Here is a 20,899-nt window from a genome sequence, read left to right on the forward strand (position 1 = left end):
GAATGTAAATTGCTTGATATACCTCTGGATCAGAATGTTAAGTTAAACATAAACAGTGGAGTTGAAATTGATAATGTCACTATGTACAAGCAGATGGTTGGAAGCTTGATCTACTTGACCATCACAAGACGTGATTTGAGTTATGCTGTTGGGCTCATAAGTCAGTTCATGCGGAAGCCCAGAAAGCCACACTTGGATGCTGTCAGATGGATTATGTGGTATGTAAAGTCCATTGTAGATCATGGGCTGTTCTATGAGAAGGATAAGGGGTTGAAACTCATTGGTTACAGTGATGCGGATTGAGCAGGATACTCATATGATCGCAGGTCTACAAGTGGTTATGCCTTTAGCTTTGGAAGTGGGATGATTAGTTGGAATAGCAAGAAGCAACTGATTGTTGCATTGTCTAGTACCGAGGCAGAGTACAGAGGTGTTGCTTTGGCAGCCTGTAAAATTGCATGGTTGCTTAAGCTGATGGCTGATTTGGATATGCAGGTGGATGCTCCAATGATTTTATTTTGTGACAATCTTAGTAGTGTACTTCTGGCAACAAACCCAGTTTACCATACCGGAACAAATATATTGAGGTACACTACCATTTCATCGGTGAGATGGTTCTTGTAGGCAGAGTGGATCTTATGCATGTGAAGACGGATGAGCAGGTAGTAGATATCTTTACCAAGTCTTTAGGTAAAGATAAGTTCAGTTGATTTCGATAGCTACTTGGTGTAAAGGTGATATCTTGAGCTTGAGTGTTAAGACTTATAGAAAATGATATGGGAGATTGCACTGAATGATAGTGTGCATAATCTCTATCTCTGCATCTCTGTAAAGACAAAGGACTAAAAATGCCATACGTAGCTTCTTGTAATGAAGTTTGCCTCTTGGGGCCTTTTGCTTTCGATGGTGGTGAAGCCTGAGGCTGTTGAGGTGGATGGACTAGCTGCAATCACCAGCCCTTGGACAACAATGTCTAGGTTGTGAGGGCCTTGTAGAAGTTGTTGCTTGCAAGCTTACAGCAAATTGATGGTCTCTTGCATTGAATTGCCACCAAATCAGTTGTTACCAGCAGCCAAAACCTCTCCTCCAACAGGTCACAACTAAAAAATCTATTTTTCCTCTCTCTAGCCCCAATTTAGCCTTTCCAACTTTTGCATGGAAATTTTTTCCAAGTGGCGGCCTTCCTTATCAAATTTCTAGCAAATTTCAGCCTTTTAAATCAATTTTCAGAATATTATTCTGAAATTCAATTTAATGATTAATTTCCAGCCCTTGAATTGCGCATTAATTAATTAGTGCATGGTTCCTTATGTTGTCACTAACATTAATAACTAGTAAGTGGTTTAGGCCAACATCTAATTGTAGGTACCACCTAGTACCAAGTATAACTCAATACAACTTTTGCCTTTGGCATCCACTGATTTCTTAGGGTCCTTGGCTTGTCTTTATGAAATAATGAACTTGCACAACCTTGCACATCACATGTGCACTTTGTATTTTCTTGTTAGATTAATACTTAATCGATGCTAAGCAAAGCATCAAGATTTCACGTCCCCATGAGATGGGGTCCTTAGCTTAGCTTCACAATGAGATCTTAGGACTGTTTCTCCTGAGAATATATTGATGCACTCAGTGAAGGTGTACTTTTGCCAGAAGATAAAAAAATACTCTCCAAATGTTGAACAATCTCCATGTCTAGAAAGCAAGAAAGGAGCTTGAGGTCGGTCATGTCAAAATTGGAGCAAAGGTGAGCCGTTAGATGTGCATTGGTGGCAGAATTTGAACCTGTGATCAAAAGAATATCTACATACAAGAGTACATAGCTGGTCCCCTTAGGAGACTTGGCATAGGACTTTGAGTTGTAAGGGGTCAAATGGAAACTATGAGATTAAGATAATCATCCACTTTATGGAACCAAAACCGTGGGGCTTGCTTTAGCCCATGAAGAGCTTTCTATAATTGAAAGACCCTTTCCCCATGGCTTGGAATAGTAAACCCAAGTGGCTGAGCCATGTAGACTAACTCATCCAAGTAACCATTTCAATGCAAGAAGTGGATGGAAGGACATGGACTACTTGTAGGAGCAAAGATTTCCTTGTAATCATTGCCATGCTTTTGGCAGAAACCTTGCACAATAAGGTGAGCCTCTTACTTGTCTAAAGTCCCATCAGCTTGAAGCTTTGTACGCAAGATCTACTTTGTACCGTGACCTTCTTGTGACCTAGCCTATCCACCAAAGTCCAAATGCCATTTTGGTCAATGTGCTCAAGCTCCTCCTCCATGGCAAGGTGCCACTCGGTATGCCAAGGGTCTCGTGCCAGTTTTTCGGCGCAAAGCGCTGTGTAATTTGTTATGAATATAGATGTAAATAAAGCAGTAGTGGATGGTTGTGGCATCTGAAAGAAGAGTGATACGGCCCCATAACACTAGAATACTGTTTGCTCAAGGAAAGGAGGCCAAAATTTATTTGTCCTCTGAGTTTGCTCTTTAGTTTTTATAAACCCTCGTATCCACCAAGTTATTCCTCTGTTCTCTTTTCTTATGAAAAGTCAAACTGTCCTAGCGATTATGCTGTCATTTGTACACTTCAGACTTGTGTAATCTAACTAGGTAGTAGGATCGAACCTGCACTCACGTCAGACTTCCCAGTGGGTAGCGATGTCAATTTATGACTTTACATTTTCTTAGCTGAAAGAGTCTTAGGTTAAGCCTGCCAAAAATTGGCAGCAGTTTCTTCTTCCTTGTGTCTAAATGATGTTCAGCACATTTCATCCAATTCCATTACAGTGATTCATTGTATTACATGTTGAAGGTCTTGACACACTATGTTAGCATAAGTATGTATGGTCATCAGATGTATTTTTGTTGCTTTAAATGTGCCTTGATAATTTGCTCTTATTGTGGAGTAGGCTGGGATGAAGGAGTGCTGAGTATGCAGCTGGGAGAAGTAGCTCACCTCCGGGTATGTGCTCTTTGTTTTGTCTCTTGTTGTGAACGCGTGTTCTCATATTCTGTTAAAAGCACAACTCATATGGAACAATGCTTATATAGCCCAATTAAGGCTTTTACAGTTTTCTTTTTTGACAATGTGCTTCTATGTGATAACACAGTTCAGACATCTGTTATGGTCTATATTTGATTGTGTTCCTTTTGTTTCTTAAATCTGTGTATCACATTCATCAAGTCTCAAGAGTAAAAAAACAAGAATGTACATTGAGAAGACTTATACAGCCTTAGCTGCTATATATCAAGGTCAATTTTGTTTTCCATACATTCACAAAGTTGGAAAATGCCAGATGAAGTTTTGAAGTAACACGATTACTGCTGTTTGGCATGACATGTTTGCTTTCATTTTAATTTTTTTTTGGTTTGTTCTTTTGTGGGGTGCAGTGCTCACCAGATTATGCATATGGTGCTGGGGGTTTCCCTGCTTGGGGAATTCAGCCAAATTCTGTCCTTGTGTTTGAGATTGAGGTCTTAAAAATCTTTTGAACTGTTGAAGCAGTAAGAAAGTTTTGGAAACTGATATGAAGTTTTTTAAAAGCTCATACAGATGCCTTCAGCTTTTTCCTTGGGGTCATCTTATTTGTGGCTGTAGATGGAATGGGTTTCCCCAAGGTGTAGATGGAATGGGGTTCCCAAGTTAATCATTTTGGTTCTCATTGCTGTAAGTCTTTGGAGCTGGATATCATTTTATGAAAGAAGTTGAAACTGTAGTATGTGTTGATGGATGCTAAAAGGTATGCTTTGTCAAGATCACGTGCTGGACAGAATGTAGCAAGACTGAGCATATGACATGATGAATGCATTGATTAATTTTGGAAGGTGAGTGTAGGGCATGGTCTGTGTCTTGTTGAGATTTGAGCGAGTAGATCTAGGACATCAATTTTTTTGAGTCTTTTCCATCCTTTGGAATTCAAACCTCGGCAATGATTTTCCAGTAGGGCTGCCCTGCTCCACGGCTGAGAAATCCTGTCATGTGCATAGTGGTTGTAGGAAAAAGATGTAGTGTGAGATCTAAGGTCGAAACTAGAATGATTGTTGTGCATGTAGGCCAGGCTATTGTGTTTATTCTTGGATTTATTTTTTTCCTGGAGTGCAATGATCTTTTCAGAACAATGAAATGAGAATATTTTGAAGCTGTTTTGGTATAATGTTAAAAGCACTTAACATGAAGGAATAATTATTTTTTGTGCCTATGAACTTCATGATTTCTTTTGTATGACACATGCACGCCCACATGCTGCTGTCCTTCAGGGAATTGTTGGCACATACGACATGCTTGTTGCAGTCTTTGGGTCCAAGTCCAAGATTGGTGTCTGTAAATTGAGTTGGTCTGTTTGGATTAGGATGAATCACAAGAGTTGGTTGTGCACTTCACCTAAAATATGTAAAACTTGAAAGTTGAGAGTAAAAATTGATGTCAATTCTTGTGGAAGTCAAGAGACCAAAGAGTAAATCCCAATCATGGCTTAGGAGTAGCTCACAACTTGGAGTGAAGATTGGGGTTGGGGCTAGAGCTACTTTGGAAAAAAATCTCAAAGGATGTCTTTATATTGGCTATGTAACTTGGGGGAGTCTCAATTGTGGGCCATCCTTTCCAGGCACTAGATAGAGGATACCCGACTTAAACCAAATGAATTTTAAAAGATCAATGACTATTCTTTTGGCACAAGCCAATGTGTGTACCTAGAAGCCCATAATGGAGGTCCATTGGAAAGAGTATTGGTGCTTGTACACTTGTACTTTGCAAGTGGAGGTTGTCTATAATTATCACTTTATTTTTTATTTTTACTATGACAATAGAATAAGGAGATGCAAGTCACACATTGTGGTTGGAGTTCACACATACATTGCTCTTTTTTTTTCTTGCTTCAACCTCCATAGCTCTTCCTTTTTTCTTCCACTTGTGCTCTCTCTTGCTCAGCCTTTCCACCTTTCAACTAGTATCAAAGTGGTATTCGAGAAGGTTCATCGACCTTTACTTCAGTTTGGGAAGAGCTTCATTCATAGCTTTCATAGTAGCTACTCATTGAAGTATGCATTAGTCCCATTGCTCTCAGATCACTCCCCTAGCTTTTAGGCTCAATCAAGATTTTTTCCAAGACCATTTGGGCTTCCTTAAGTGATATATAATATTAGTAGTAGTAATTAGATAAGACCCTAGGGGATTATCCATATTTTGTGACACAATTTTAGAGGTTTTCTTTCTCTTGCATTAATCATTCCTTGTCGATGGTTCTTTTGCTTCTTGCCTCATATTTGGGGATACTTTTTAGCTTCTTTGACTTTGTCTTGAGTATCATTTGAGAAGTTTGAAGTTAGCCATTGATTCATAGTTTAGGCTAGATTGTTGTCCATTATTTGGGATAGCATATGCTATTTAATGCTCTATTGATGCTATTGGGGTAAGTTTTTGATGCCAAGATGACGAATATTGATACTTTAGAAAGCTTCTTGGATCAATTATAGCTTTAACTAAACTTTTGGAAGGTTCGTTATTGTTATATCCTATGGACAATAAGGATACAACCTGAATACTTTTGTATTTGATGCTTACATGCTACTTAGGGATGCTATATGGATTGATAGATGCTTGCCATTGAGGTACATGCTTGGATATGCTCTACTTGAGCCTTGATGTTAGATATCTACATGCATGTAGTGACTACTTGCTTTGGAGCTTTATCAATTTTGGGCTTGGTCACTTATGTTATGCATATGCTCTCATATGTACATTTGGGTGGTTGGATGTTTTGGCACTTATGTCTTGAGCATGCATTGCTCTTTGCTATTTTAGATTTGTGTTCTAGTGGAAGTACATTGATATTTATCAATGCAAAGCTTGTCCTATTAGAGACGATGGGAATTGCTCTTTGCTATTATAGATTTTGTTCTAGTAGAGTACATTGATATTTATCAATGCAAATATTGGCCTACTAGAGACAATGGGAGTCTCTTGTTTATATTGATATGCTCTATTGATTTATGCATACATTGCCTCTGCAGACATTGATGATGGAGGGATGGTTTAGATTTGATTTGTATACCATATGTTTTCTTTTATGAGATGGGTTTGTCAGCTTTGCATGTGTACTTGGGCTGCATTGTTCATGTATAGTGAGTTGGTTGTAGATTGGTGAATCTTTGTTGGTTTTGGAGATCTCTTATGCAGAATTGACTCATGTACATGCTACTCTTTTGCTTAGGAATGGATCTATATACATGTCATCTTTGGGTATTTAATAGTATTTGGTACCTTAGTAGTTTATGCTATTTCTTGACATTCTTAATTGCATTGATCGCAACTTGAATTTTCATGGTAGTGGAAGCTTGTCATTTTGGACTTTTGCATGTAGTTATGCACTCTTTCATTGTAGCTTCATAGGCAATAATGTTGAAATTGGGTTTTGAGTCAGTCTGTTGAGATTGGACAATTGGTTTGAGCATTCTATTGTATTTTATTTTGTGGATAGCCATTCATTATACTGTATCTCACCTGTTGTTTTTTATTTTGGAACTGATTTATTGTTATTATAGTTGCCCATTCACTCTTTGCTTTGTAGTCATCATAGCATTTGCTTTTAGGGATCGTACTATTTTCAATATAGACAAGTTGGATGCCAATAACTTTAATTATTAGAAGACCCAAATATGGCACGTTTTGGTTTTAAAGAAGAAAATAGACAATTGAAATGCAAAGGTAGAAAGCTTGAAGAGTTTGATGTAGAGGCTTGGGTTGATCTTCATGAGTTATGCAAGTCCATCGTTATTTTGTTTTTGTCAAAGTAGGTTTACTTTAATGCCATTGAGATAGAGAGTAGTGCTTGGGAGCTATGGGAGAAAATATGTGAACTCTATGACAAGCAAAGCTTCCCTTTGCAATTGTATTCGTTTAAGAAATAAGACATTGATATGTCTTCTTACTTGAATGAGTTTCATTTCATTTCATATTAGCTTACTTTGCATGAAATTACATTTGAAAAAATGTTGGGGCTTCTTGTCTCTCACTCCTCTTGAATCTTGGATACTTTCTGCGCTATCATAAGTACAAATTTTTTTGTGGATGGTTACACTCAAAGATATAGAGGATACCTTGCAAATTGTGGAAGTAAAGATGAATAATATTGATGTAATTTGTCTCTCTTATGCACTTAATGTTAGAGGATGTAATGATGATAAATATGGTAATGATTGTTGTGGCAAAGATGCATAGGAAGGCGGGGTAAAATCTAGATATTAAGGTAGGGTTGTAGTAAATCTCGTGGCTCTAAGTCATCTCTTACAAGTCATTGCGGGAAGCAAGGTCATATTTAGCCACAATGCCATAAAATGTGCTAGGATAGACGAGATAAAGGAAATGGAAAAATATAGAATAATGTTAAGACTTTGGATGATCATAGGATTCCAAAGTCTACTATTAAGATTGTCAGATACAATGGGGTATAGTTATAAAGAGTACATTTCGGTTGTTTCTCTTGATGTTCATTTGGTTGATACTAAGTAATCTTTCTCTTAATATTTATTGCTTAATTCGGGGGCTTCCTTTCATGTGACCTCGCATGGTGCTTGGTTCTATATCTATCATTCTATAATAGGTTCTGTGAGATTGGAAGATGATCATGTTTTTGATATTATTAACATTAAGGAGGTTCGTTTGTAGTTTGTCATTAAAACTTTATTCGTATTGCATCATATATGTTATCTGTTGACTTTGATTAAAAGGCTTATCTTTGTAGGACAGTTGGATGATATTGGATATCATGTCTCTTTTAGTGAATTTGCATCGAAAATTATGCATAGTAATCTCATTTTAGCTAGAGGCGTGAAGATTGGCAATCTTTATTTCTTACTTGTCTCTTATATTATTGATTATATTTTAGTTATGATTGATTTTTAACGTGTATCTCTTTGGCATCATCATCTTGGGGATATATCTCTAAGAAATTTAAGTCTTGACTCGTTTGAAGTATCTACTACCCATGGACTTCTCATGTTTGGATTCATATAATCATTGTTTATATGGCAAGTACACTCATATTATGCATAAAAGTCTAGTACTATGCCCATGGGTGAGCCTTTGGCTATTGTTTTGAATGTTTGTGATTCCATGCCTTGTCAATTCTTAGGTGGTGTAAAGTATTTCATTACATTCCTTGATGATTGTTTGCATAAGGTTTAGGCTTATCCCATAAAGCAAAGTCAGAAGTTTTGTTTACTTTTTTATGCTTTCTTACTATGATTGAGAATAAGTTTGGGTATAGGTTGAAATGCTTGAGATGTGATAATGTGAATAAATATGTGTGATGAGAGTGGTACTAAGTGTGTTGGTTACATCATCCCATCTTAGAATGGTGTGGAAGAGCGCATGAATATGACTATTGTAGAAAGAGTGTATAGTATCCTTAGTCAAGAAGGCTTTATCACACACATTTTGGACTAAGGCAATTACTACTATTGTGTACTTGATTAATAGATTTCCATGCACTGCTCTTGGTGGTAGAGTTATAAAGAAGATATGATCTCGAAAACATATCATGTGCTCATATGCTTGTCCTTGGATGTGAAGCATTTTGGTATATTTCCAAAGACAAATGCAATAAGGTGGATCTAGAGTTGTCAACAAATGTATCTTTCTTAGATATAGTGATGTAGGTGAGATGGGCTATCACATTTGGGATCTGCAATCTTGGAAGGCTATTCATAGCCATGATATCTTTCATGAGGGCAATATGCATGACCAACTAGAGCCAATGATTGGGGTGGGTGGGATGATCTTTCAGGAGGAGCCTCATGTTATTGTATAACCAACCCTAACTAAACATCTTACAACGGTTGCTAATGATGTAGTGGCCTGGGATTTGCCTATTGTGTAGGATTACGATGTTAAATAGAGAGGATAGGATGTACAAGCCCCTCTCTGCTAGTTTTGAGATACTCTTCTAGAGCCTCACATCCTCCTGATTGTTATGAGCCCTCTATGTATTATGCCATGGTGGTAATATATTTTTGTTAGCCCCTTACTTATGAGGAGGCTATGTAGAGGCAATAGTCACTCTTGGAAGAGAGGCATGCATTTTGAGCTCGATTTACTACATAAGAATCATATTCGAGATTTGGTTTTATTGCCTAGTGGAAAACACATATTGCCATGTAAGTGGGTGTAAAGGTTGCAGAGCACCCCTGGTTGCCATAGGCCGATATATAAGACATGCTTGGTTGCTAAGGGTTTTAAATAGGAAAATGGAGTTGACTTTGATGAGATATTCTCTTCTATGGTTAAGATGATTACCCTTGGTTTTGGCATTGGTTACGTAAATGGATCTAGACTTGTAACGGATATATATTAAGATGACTTTCTTGCATGGGGACTTGTATGAGGATATCCATATGTAGTAGCCTAAGGGCTTTATGGAAAAGGATGGGATATACTTAGTGTGCAACTTGAGGAAGAGTCTTTATGGAAACGAGTACTCAAGGAATGATATCGTAAGTTTCATACATTTATACATTAACATTGTTATTTTCATAGTGATATGGATTTGTGTCTTTATAGGAAGAAGACCCATGATGGTAGCCCTATCATTTTAAGATTATATGTTGATGATATGCTGATTGTTGGGAATGCTCATGATGAGCTAGATACTTTCAAGACTTAGCTTAAGAAGAGCTTTGAGATGAAGGACATAGGCTAAGTCTCTCACGTACTTGGTATGCACATTATGCATAATCACTCTAAGGGACTCCTCTACTTGTCACAAAAGGAGTACATTCACAAGTTACTTGAGCGATTCCATATGTAGGATGGTAAGATGGTTTGCATCCCTTTACCTTTTCATGTGAAGGTGAGTCATGCAGATTGTTCTTAGTCAAATGATGAGAGGGCGGAGATGGCCAAGATCCCATATGCATCCACAGTGGGTAGGTTGATATATGCCATGATGGCCACTAGACCTGACATAACATTTGTAGTGGGAGTTGTGGCTCCTCATATGGTGACACATAGCAGGTGACATTGGAATTCTATGAAGGGTATCGTGAGATACCTCAAGGGAAATGCAAACTTATGGCTTTGCTATGGCAGCCACTAGGACACTAGAGTCATGGGTTACATAAACTCTGATTATGTAGGACATGTAGATTTCTTGGATGTCTAGGATATAGAAATACACTACCCTATCTACTATTGAGATTGAGCACATTGTAGCTACCACTGAGGCTTGCAAGAAGGCCCTATGGTTAGGCTACTTAGTTGTGTAAACCTTGGTATTATAGATATGACTCCTACATTGTATTCACACTCTATGAGTGCATGTAGTTGGCACATAATTTGGTCTTTCATGCAAAGACCAAGCATATTGATGTTCGTTACAACTTTACTAGAGAGGTGGTTGAGGACAAGCAGATAGAGCTTGTGAAGATCTCTATGGATGAGAATCTTGCATATCTACTCAGTAAAAGTCTCTTAGTAGTGGAATATTAGGCCTTCCTTATGAAGATGATGGGTATATGACGAAATGACATCTTCTCTTCATCTAATTGTACGTATATATACACTTTGTACTTTGCCACTTTTTTCTTGTTTTCTCCTCACTCAAGTACATTTGTCTTTAAGTGGAAGGTTGGTTAAAGGCTTCTTGTGCCTAGCCACCCACATTTACTCTGTACTTAGTGACCACACACTTGTACTCTACAAGTGGTAGTTGCCCATTCACAGTCTGTTTATTTTTTACCTTTACTACGATAATAGAATAAGGGGAGGCATGTCACACATTGTGGCTGTTAGAGTTTCCACATATGATGTTGCTCTCTTTTTTCTCCAATCTCCATAGCTCTTGCTTTCTTCTTCTGCTTGTGCTCTCATTTTTGCTCAACCCTTCCACCTTTCAAAGAGTAGGATCCCCATAGGATGCAAGAGTGTGTGGAGAGACTCAAGCTCAATTTTTGTTAGTAGCAATGCTCATGGAAATAAACCATTGCAAGGAATGGGTGACGCAAGTAGGTGTACCCCTCGCATAGGCCAAGAAACGAAGTGCCTTTTGAGACCATAATAATAGATGGTTTTTGAAGATGGGAAAAGCTTAGAGGAAGTAGCTATGCAATGACTCACTCAAGACTTAGGTCAAGAGGCTAAAGAGTGTGGAGGACAAGCCCTCATCCCAATTCAATATTTTTTAAAAACTCTGATTTTACAATTTGCACACAAGGGAGCTTGGTGCTTGTACAACTTGAATTATTTTCCTTGTTTGGTCCCATTCAAACTTTTGCTCCTATACTCGCTTGCACTTCAACAAATTTAAATTTTATCATGCTTTTTCTTTCTTTCATTGCTTTCATCCTAAAAGGGGTTAATGACAGTGTTCTTTTTTAAGAGAGTTGTTTTACTTCTATGAGATTTATTTAAGTTTTTAGATATTAAGAGAAATACTAGAACTTTTATGGTGAAATGGGATAGTTGCATATAAATAACTAATCATATAGGGGCTAGAGCCACACTACTTGGTTTATTTTAATGTTTTATGGATTGAATGGAAGGTGTAAGCTTAATATCTTTTTTTTTCTAATGTAGAATAATGTAATAGAACAAAGAGGCAAGGTGAAAATATGCCAATTAAATGCTAAGATTAACTCATGTAAGATATCTTTAGAATTACTTAGTCAAAGTAATTTACAATATAGGGACCCTACACACACACACACACACACACGGGAGAATTAACTTTAGTGGATGGTTAATCCTTCAAGAAATACCACCATAAACTTTTGGTATCATTGGAATTAGAGTCAAATAAACTTTTGGTATAATTGGAATTAGAGAGAGAGAGAGGGGGGGGGGATTAACTTTAGTGGATGGTTAATCCTTCAAGAAATACCACCATAAACTTTTGGTATAATTGGAATTAGAGTCAAATGTTCAAATTAACAAATCTTTTATCCTAGAATAGTGCCCTTAAGAGAAGGTACTAGAGAAACTACTTTAAATAGGACAAACCTTGTGAAGTGCTAAAGAAAACATATACATGGAGAAAACTAAGGGTATGGGATGTAAATGTTTGCTAGATCTTGCTGGTTGGATTTTATCTAGCGAAAGGGGTTTAGGGTTTGAGTGGTCTAATGAGACTCTAATTTTGATTAGTGGACGGAGCATTAGAAATGATTCTAACATTATGGACATTATGGAATTCACAATGTAGCCTCTACTCTAATAAGCAAATCATGCTTGCAACCTTTTTGTAGTTGATTTGATAGACTAATCTAGGAGCTAGCTTAACAGGGTCGAGTAAGAATGGCAACACAAGTGTGAGTTTGAGTTGAGCTCCAAGTAAATGTCTCTTTTAATATCAACACATTAGTCCAAATCAGTATCATTAGCCCAAAGCCATTTCGTTTGTGCATATCTTGGAAAGGGTTATGAATTCATTTTATTTGTGCATAGGTTTTGCATTAAGACAAGTATTTAAAACTACGTGGGGTATTATTGTAGGCTGTGCATATGCCATGGTAGCAATCATGTCATCTTAGGGATGTCTTCAATCATATTTTCAATATGAATATTTATATTTTTAACACATCATGTCATTTTAGGGATCATCTTCATGTTAGAGATTGCTATTAGTAGCATTGTTGAGAAACACAAATCTAGAGTTATGCTAGCTATGGTGGACGGAGGTTATAAACATAAAACATGATTGAGATAAAGAATTGTAACTCAAGTGAATTAGGTTCCAAGATAAATTAACTTGGACTCATAAACACAATATTGAGTGACATTGAATGATAGTACTATATATTTGAAATGAGTGTCATGTACATGCTTATATAGCTTTTTAGATAGTACCATTGTACCTCATTGTGCTTATGGGATTCTATCATCTCTTCCTAGAGCATACATCATGTTATCTTCCATTCAAAGCCACTTATAGGCAAGCCTCTTTTGGGCACACATCCAGCGTCTATGGGCATACATATCAAGCATCATTTGTTATTCTCAACACCCCCCTCAAATGTTGAGTCTCTACCCTTGTTGGCTATTGCCCCCCCTATATGATGACATGGCCCGGGAGACTAGCTCTTTGGTAGCCTAGTCAAGTTAAGGCTTGAAACTTTACATTTTGGTAAGGGTTTTTACATCCACTATGGGAAACAATATCCACTATGGGAAATAAAGATCCGTTATGGGAAAACATGATCCACTAAGGGAAAATTCTTTGTTGTCAACAACGGAAATTTCTTTATCTTCTTCATTTTTCTTTTGCTTCTTTAGCATCCTTTGGTGATGTCATTGATCTTCTTGGTCTTCATATATTTGTGTTTGGTCTTCTTGGTATTTTCTTCATTTTTTAAATCTTTGACTTGTTCTTCATTATCTTGTGCTCTAATCTTTTTTAGAAGGTTCTTTCCTGGTCTTCATGATATTCTTTCTCTTCTTGTCGTACTAGATCTTCTTGGACTTCTTTGTCTTCATGCTCCTTCGGATGCTTCGTCGTTGCTACACTAACTTGAAAGGCTTAAGCCATTAAACTCAATCCAAGCCTTCACATTTTTGAAGCTTTTGGAAAAATATCAAGGGTGAACTTTTGTGCGGTACTCATGCTGGCCTTGATTTTCATTTTGTCTCTGATAAATGCCAAGGGGTGAACTTTTGTGCGATACTCATGCTGCACTTGATTTTCATTTTGCCTCTGATAAAGGCCATATGCCCACTCATTTTTTCGCTGGCCACTGAAATAAAGTCATCATCAGGTGGCGAAGGGAAAAACCATATGTGCCCTAATAAACTTTGCCATTCTTCAGATCGACGACAAAAGTCTCCTCATATTTTCCCAACTTCTGGGGTGCAATATTGATCTAATAGATGAAGTTGACCTTGGACATCATCTCCTTGCCTACATTTGTGGCGGCGTGCTCGCTCATTTGCTAGAGGAGAGCGACGGATTTGAGCTTAGAGTCGATCTTAAAAGGAGAGCGGTAGATTTGAGCTTAGAGTTGATCTTAGAAGCCATGGCCAGATTCTTCTTCTTCTTCTTCTTCTTCTTCTTCTTCTTCTTCTTCTTCTTCTTCTTCTTCTTCTTCTTCTTCTTCTTCTTCTTCTTCTTCTTCTTCTTCTTCTTATGATGATGTTGAAGAAACGGAGGTCGGAGGGAGGGCGGTCTGATGTCTAGGCTCTTAAGCAGCAGAAGAGAAGAGATGGCATGCAGCAGCAGAGCTGTCAAGGACCCAAGCATAAGAGGAGCTCCAGGATTTGGACCATGTTGTTAGATTTTGTGAGAGATGACTTTTTTTTCTTTTCTTTGGGGGTACTCTCTACTCTCTCTCTCTCTCTCTCTCTCTCTCTCTCTCTCTCTCTCTCTCTCTCTCTCAGAACTAGAAAGCTAACCCCCTGCTTTTTTGAAAAAGCAGGCCCCTTGCTTGATGAGCGAAGCTACCTTTTGCCAAACCTCATGGACACATTACCAAGAACCTTGAATCGACCTGCAATGGCTGCACCCTTCTTTTCTACTCCTTTCAAATGATAGCTTCTTCCAACAATACCTCCTTCCTTGAGTTTCTTCGCATTGTACGCACACTTGATGTTGGATGGCTTGAGAGATTTGAATGGAAGTAGACTTGTACAAGGAGACGAATGAAAGAGGGACAAATTGTAGAGCTTGCAAAGAAGAAGAAATCACACCACTAGCTACCTGCCTCAACCATGGCTCTAATACCATGTTGAGAAACACAGATCTAGAGCTATGGGGTGGACGAAGGTTATAAACATAAAACATGATTGAGATAAGGAATTGTAACTCAAGTGAATTAGGTTCCAATATAGATTAACTTGGATTCATAACCACAATCTTGAGTGACACAGAATGATAGTACTATATATTTAAAATGAGTGTCAAGTACATGCTTATGTAGCTTTTTGGATAGTACCACTATACCTCACTGTGCTTATGGGATTCTGTCATCTCTTCCTAGAGCATACATCATATGTCCATGTCCCATTCAAAGCCACTTATGGGCAAGCCTCTTTTGGGCACACATCCAGCCTCTATGGGCATACATATCATCATTTGCTATCCTCAACAAGCACAAGGGAGGATGACTCGTTGTTGATAGCTTTGTGATCCAATAATGCATCACAGTAGTTTTGTATTCATGAAAAGAAGAAGGATTGTATCTGCTTTATCACTATTATTTAGATAAAGCATGCTTGCACACTCTTCATTCACTCTGTGCATACGTTAGGCATTCATAGATAGAGCAACAATGCACATCACTTGTTTTCCATTAATTGAGTGGGTGAGGGTAACCTAGTTGTTGGATTAGTATCATTGGATTATAATTGTAGACTGAAACAAGAATGAGTGGGATTATGTTTGTGATATGCTTTGTGCAAAGATGGGGATGGCGGGAACCAACCCTAACCATGGAGGATGCTCGTATTAGAGGCCATGGCATTTAGCCAAGGGGAACCTTCCATGAATGTGATGTGGTGACATTCACTATCATGTATGCGTAATCCTTCGTGGATTTGGGGTAGGATATTTGCATGTTTTTCTTTGTAGACAATAAGAGAGAGAGATAGAGAGTGGGCAAGAGTGAGAGAGAGAGAGAGATGTAAGAGAAAAAATATGTGAGTATATATTTGTGTTTTATCTATTTTCATATCGCATAATGTACCAATGTGGTGTTCTTTTGGTTGTGTTCAATGCATGAAAATTTCAAGGTTGCTATGGGTCATTGTAAAGACCTACCAAAGAAGACAGTATGTTCACCACGGAATCATGGATTGCGATCTAAGATAGTTCGATGCACACTACATGAGGAGGCCACTTACAAAACACCAAGGGATACAATTTCCCTTGAGTCTTGTTTAGTATTAGAGGAGCCTATTATGCATGTCGAGCCTATTGCACATCGGCGACCAGGTTTGCAATAAATGCAGTGCCAAGAGAGGCCCATCCCATACAGCGTGATACAAATATTGTGTCCTAGGCATACGACAGTGATGTGGAAATGGCGAATGTTGTTGCTGATACACCTTGTCATGATAGACTTATGCTTTCACTAGTAGAAACAATGATGACAGAAGTAAGTAGTCATTTTTCATCCTATATTTCATGAATACTATAATGGTCAATGGTTTATCTAAGAACGATGTACAATATGTAGATCCAAGTTTCTCTAACCACTAGCTTCTCATTGAGAGTTGTTTAGAGAGGTGGATTCTAGAGTCTCTAGGCTATGTGGAGACACAAGATGATATAGCTCACCCATCACTCACATTAGTAATATTCCTTTCGGTATATATGATGTGATAAAATAAAATACTTGGTTGATGTGTTATATGTACCAAACATTGTCACAAATTGCATGGTGGAAGGAGTTGTACAAAGTGTTGTGCCCAACACACCCAATACATGCAAGGAGAAGCTCACTCAAGAATACATCAATAGAGATGGACTATACTAGAATCAAAGGTTTGATTGGCTACTATTTTGCTTATTGTTTTCCAAAATTTGCCTTATTTTGAACTCAAATGGCTTGGAGACACTTTTCTACCTTAGGCTCTTGTTTTGGGTAAGATAATGGTGCAAAGCTTGATAATCCTATAGTGCTCATGTCGAACATATATTTTGACACTTGCTCAGCTTCTTGAGTATGTTGCATCTACTTTCAATCATCTCTAGCTATCACTCCATGTTGGGATACTCTCTTTGTTTTTTGAGGCTACAACCTTCTCATTTTGACAAGAAATAGTGGCACTCTCGGCACTGGATATGATCTTATTGGTCGGTTCAATGGTAATTTCTTCACTTTGCAACATTAGTTTCTTACCTACCTTCTTTTTGCTATTTTTGGCATTCGTTTTTCCTATATTAGATATGTTGGTTGGTGGATATCCCTAGAATGTTGATGCAAGCCTTCTTGCTTTGGGTTCTCATAATAGTATTGATAGGTACCAATACGGTGTCCTCATCATCTCTACTTTAAGGAGCATAATGGGCATCGATGAAAGAATGGCATTGCTCATGCTAGCTTTTCACCTAGGAAAATTAGGATACATTTGTGTTAACTTGCATTCAAGCCATCATCAATATGATTGACCTTCCTTTGGTGGTTTCTATTTTTTGCAAACATTTTGAAGACACATGTCCAGGTTGTCCATACTTCTAGCATTCAATGGGGTCCTTTAGCTACATTGGAGCTCTTCCTCTTCCTCAACCTGACATCCTTGGTTGTCGTAGTTTCAACATTCAATGGGGTCCTTCAATTGCAATGGATCTCTTCCTCTTTTTCACCTTAATATCATGTTTGGTAGGGGTTAGTAGTTCATGAGGATTGTGTCACCATCATTGTCATGGATTATGTATAGGTTTTTGTATTGCTTTTCTTCGATTAGCTCCTCTATATAGTGGGCAAGAGCATCACTTGGAGCATGAGTGATTATTAGGATTGGGGCATACGAAGAAGGCTTGTGAGAGTAGCCTTATTATCATGGTACATTATGTCAATGTTATGTTGATAGTTGGCAGAGCTCCTAATGAGCTAGATTTTTTGAAGATGCTGATCAAGAAGAGCTTTGAGATTAAGAACATGGGGCAGAGGCCTCACATATTCATGGTATGCACATCATGCATGATCGATCTAAGGGCTCCTTTACCTATCATAGTAGGCATACATACAGAAGGTGCTTGATCAATTCCATATGCAGGATGTTAAGCTTATTGGCTATCCTTTACCTTTTCATGTGAAGGTTAATCATGCCGATTGTCCCTAGTTAGATGAGCAGAAGAATGAGACGGCCAAGATTCCTTATGCATATGTAGTGGATAGTTTGATGTATGCCATGATAGCCACTCGCCTTGACATAGCATTTGGAGTGGGAGTTGTGGCACGCTGTATGGCTACACCTAGCTGGCAACATTGGGACATTGTGAAGGGTATCATAAGGTATCTAAAAGACATTGCATATATATACATTTGCTATGGTGGCCAGGATACTACAATGGTGGGTTACACTAACTTCGACTATGTAAAATGACATGCAAATAGTAGGAAGTCCACCTCTAGGTATGCCTCCATCTTTGCTAGAGAAGGTGCCATTTCTTGGATGTCCAAGATGTAGAAATGCACAACCTTATCTACTAGTAAGATAGAGTATATTGTAGTCATTGAGGCTTGCAAAAGCAAAGGAGGCTCTATGGTTAGGTCATCTTATGGTAGACTTTGGTACTATTATAACTCCTACATTGCATTCAAATTCCATGAGTGCTATTTAGTTAGACCATTCATCTAATCTTCAGTGTGAAGACAAAGCACATTGAGGTGTGTTATTACTTCATTAGGGAGAGCTGATAGAGGACAAGTCTATCGAGCTTGTCAAGATCTCAATTAATGAGAATCTTATAGATCTACTAACTAAAAGTCTCTCAACGGAATGTTTTGCCTTCCTTGGGAAGATGACGAGCATAGGATGAGATGACATCTATTCCTCATCGTGTTGTAATTTATGTACATTTGTACATTGTCACTTTTTTCTTATTCTCTCCTCACTTGCTAAGGCACATTTGCATTTAAGTGGGAGGTTATTGGGGGTAAAGGCACCTGTGCCTACACCACTCAATATTTACTACACACATCATGATCACACACATGTACATTGCAGCTGGCAAGTGCCCACACTTTATTCTTTATTCTTTCAGTGACTATTGAATAAGGGAAGGTTGGTCACACATTGTGATTGTTTGGGTCTCCACATACATTGTGTGTGTGTCTCTCTCTCTCTTGCTCTCTTGCTCCATTTGCCATGCTCTTGCTTCCACTTGGGCTCTACCTTTCACTGACCATACTTTCTCCACACTTTGAATGCAAAAAAGAAAAGGAAGATTCAAGAACAAGTGTCATAGGGACATTATATTCCGGATTTTCATCTAACTTTCCAATCATATCTAAGAATGCCATATAGAGAAGAAAGAGGAGAAGAAGAATGGAGGCAAGCATGGAAAGGCAAAGTTTTTCCTTTACTCTCTCTCTCTCTCTCTCTCTCTCTCTCTCTCTCTCTCAAGCAAGGCCTTGGCCACCTCAAACTCTACGTGTGAGGATATGGTGGAAGCAAAAAGGCAAGAAGAAGAAAGTAAGCGCTCTCAAGTTCTCACACATAAGAAAAATATTCTTTTAGTTTTGAATTTTAAATATATGGGTCTTTACAACAAACAAGCACCCTCACTGCTTTTTTTTCTCTCATTTTTGGTCCTTTTTCCTACTTACAATGCCCTTGGGCCTCCATGCCCATAGTAGTAACTTCTATTAGACTTGTGGAGTCTTTAGACTTGGTTGGCTTGCTACAACTTTAAGGACTTATGCAAGATTTTTCTATGCATACATAAGTTTTAAGCTCTCATTTTAGACTAAATACAAGAGAGTGAGCTCAGTTATCAAATTTTACAAGAGTTAACTCAACATATTACAAGATCCAAATAATAAAAAAAAAGCATCCTATTCAGGAGACTCCATGACCAAAGATCGCTTCGAAATGAATTTATCTTTTTTGTTTTTGGAGCCAATTAGTCTCATTCACCTTCTTAATTTCATGATTGCTTAATTAATTGATAGTTGACCTATGTTGACTCCATTCCGGTTAGCTTTTACCACCTTTGATCAACCCTACATTACTTCTTCTTCTTTGTCTAATAGTTGTTGTCTAGTTCCTTATCATGAGATTGCCAATCTCTTAGACACAGACATAACTTAGGTTGAGCTAGGAGACACCATTATGTCCCTAGCTAAAGGCAAGTTCATAAGTTTGGATGGCCTACCCAAGGAGTTTTTCCAAGTCTTTAAAGATATGTTATCCCTCCCCTCCTTGCTCTTTAGAAAGAGTTTATCACGTATGGAACCCTTCCTTCCAAATAGCAATGAAGGGGTTGTAAGGCTCATTTACAAAAGCATGATTTTTCCAATTGGAGACCTATAAATTGCACTGATATTTTCTACAAAGTATTTGCTAAAGCCTTGGCTAGAAGGCTCACCATGACATATTAATAAGTGGATAAAAAAATAACAAAAATGGTTCTCCAAAGGGAGATATATTTTAGTTTGCCATTATTAGTGTGTGGGAAGCATTTCATTCATTTTGGAAATGCCTCCTCTAGAGTAGTTTTTAATGGAAATCTTACTCCCCTTTCACATGAAAAGATCCATAAAATAGGGCTATCTCCTAGTCTCCTTATCATTTTTATATCTATCAATGCTTTTAGGTGGATTTTGTAGGATTAGAATGGAAATATTATGAAGCAAACCATGTGGCAAGTCTAACATCCCAAATATTAAATATAGACAACATTATGACACATAAAAGAATTGAATAAGTTAACAATTCTTAAAAAATAATAATTTGTCTAATTTCACTTAATAATCTTCTCATCGTAATACTAAACATATTAGTTCCTTGCCATCTATCTACCAAGCACAATGTGACCAATATCACACATGCTTATGTGTAACAAGTCAAACTAACAATGAGAATATGCAAATATAAATTTAAAATAATCTTATTATTATTATATTTTTATAATATATATTGCACAATCCCATGATATAAGTTGATCCCTATCACATTCTTTGCCTTATGACCTACAATAAACTTACAAAATGACCAGTAAAGTCTATCTTTCATAATATAAAAATGTAATGTAAGATGTATCAAACTCCTAATTAATGGAAGATATATGTTGTTCAATCTTTTTGTTGATAATACAGATGCCATTATCCACAATGATGAGAGGTCTCTTAATACCTTTTGGAATTATTAAATCATTTTTATAGCTTTTGGATCTAAAATTAATCATAATAAAATAGGGATCAAGGCTATAGTTAAGGAATCCCCTTCCTTGGTTCATTTAAAATAGTT

At 37.6% G+C, this 20,899-nt stretch overlaps 1 protein-coding gene across 2 annotated transcripts in view; it reads left to right on the forward strand.

The window, feature by feature from the left end:
* The window catches only part of FKBP12 (FK506-binding protein 12), a 41,787-nt gene extending 37,963 nt beyond the window's left edge, over window positions 1-3,824 (forward strand). For both annotated transcript variants that reach the window (XM_087685168.1, XM_087685169.1), the window contains 2 exons: window positions 2,910-2,962; window positions 3,391-3,824. In XM_087685168.1, the coding sequence (XP_087541294.1) occupies window positions 2,910-2,962; window positions 3,391-3,492 (155 nt within the window). In that variant the 3' untranslated portion in view covers window positions 3,493-3,824. The remainder of the gene's footprint in view (window positions 1-2,909; window positions 2,963-3,390) is intronic.
* The last annotated feature ends 17,075 nt before the right edge of the window (window positions 3,825-20,899 follow it).

This window comes from Lygodium microphyllum, chromosome 9, assembly GCF_053477565.2.
Source record: "Lygodium microphyllum isolate KBCC chromosome 9, Lygodium_microphyllum_v1.1.10, whole genome shotgun sequence".
NCBI lineage: Eukaryota > Viridiplantae > Streptophyta > Polypodiopsida > Schizaeales > Lygodiaceae > Lygodium > Lygodium microphyllum.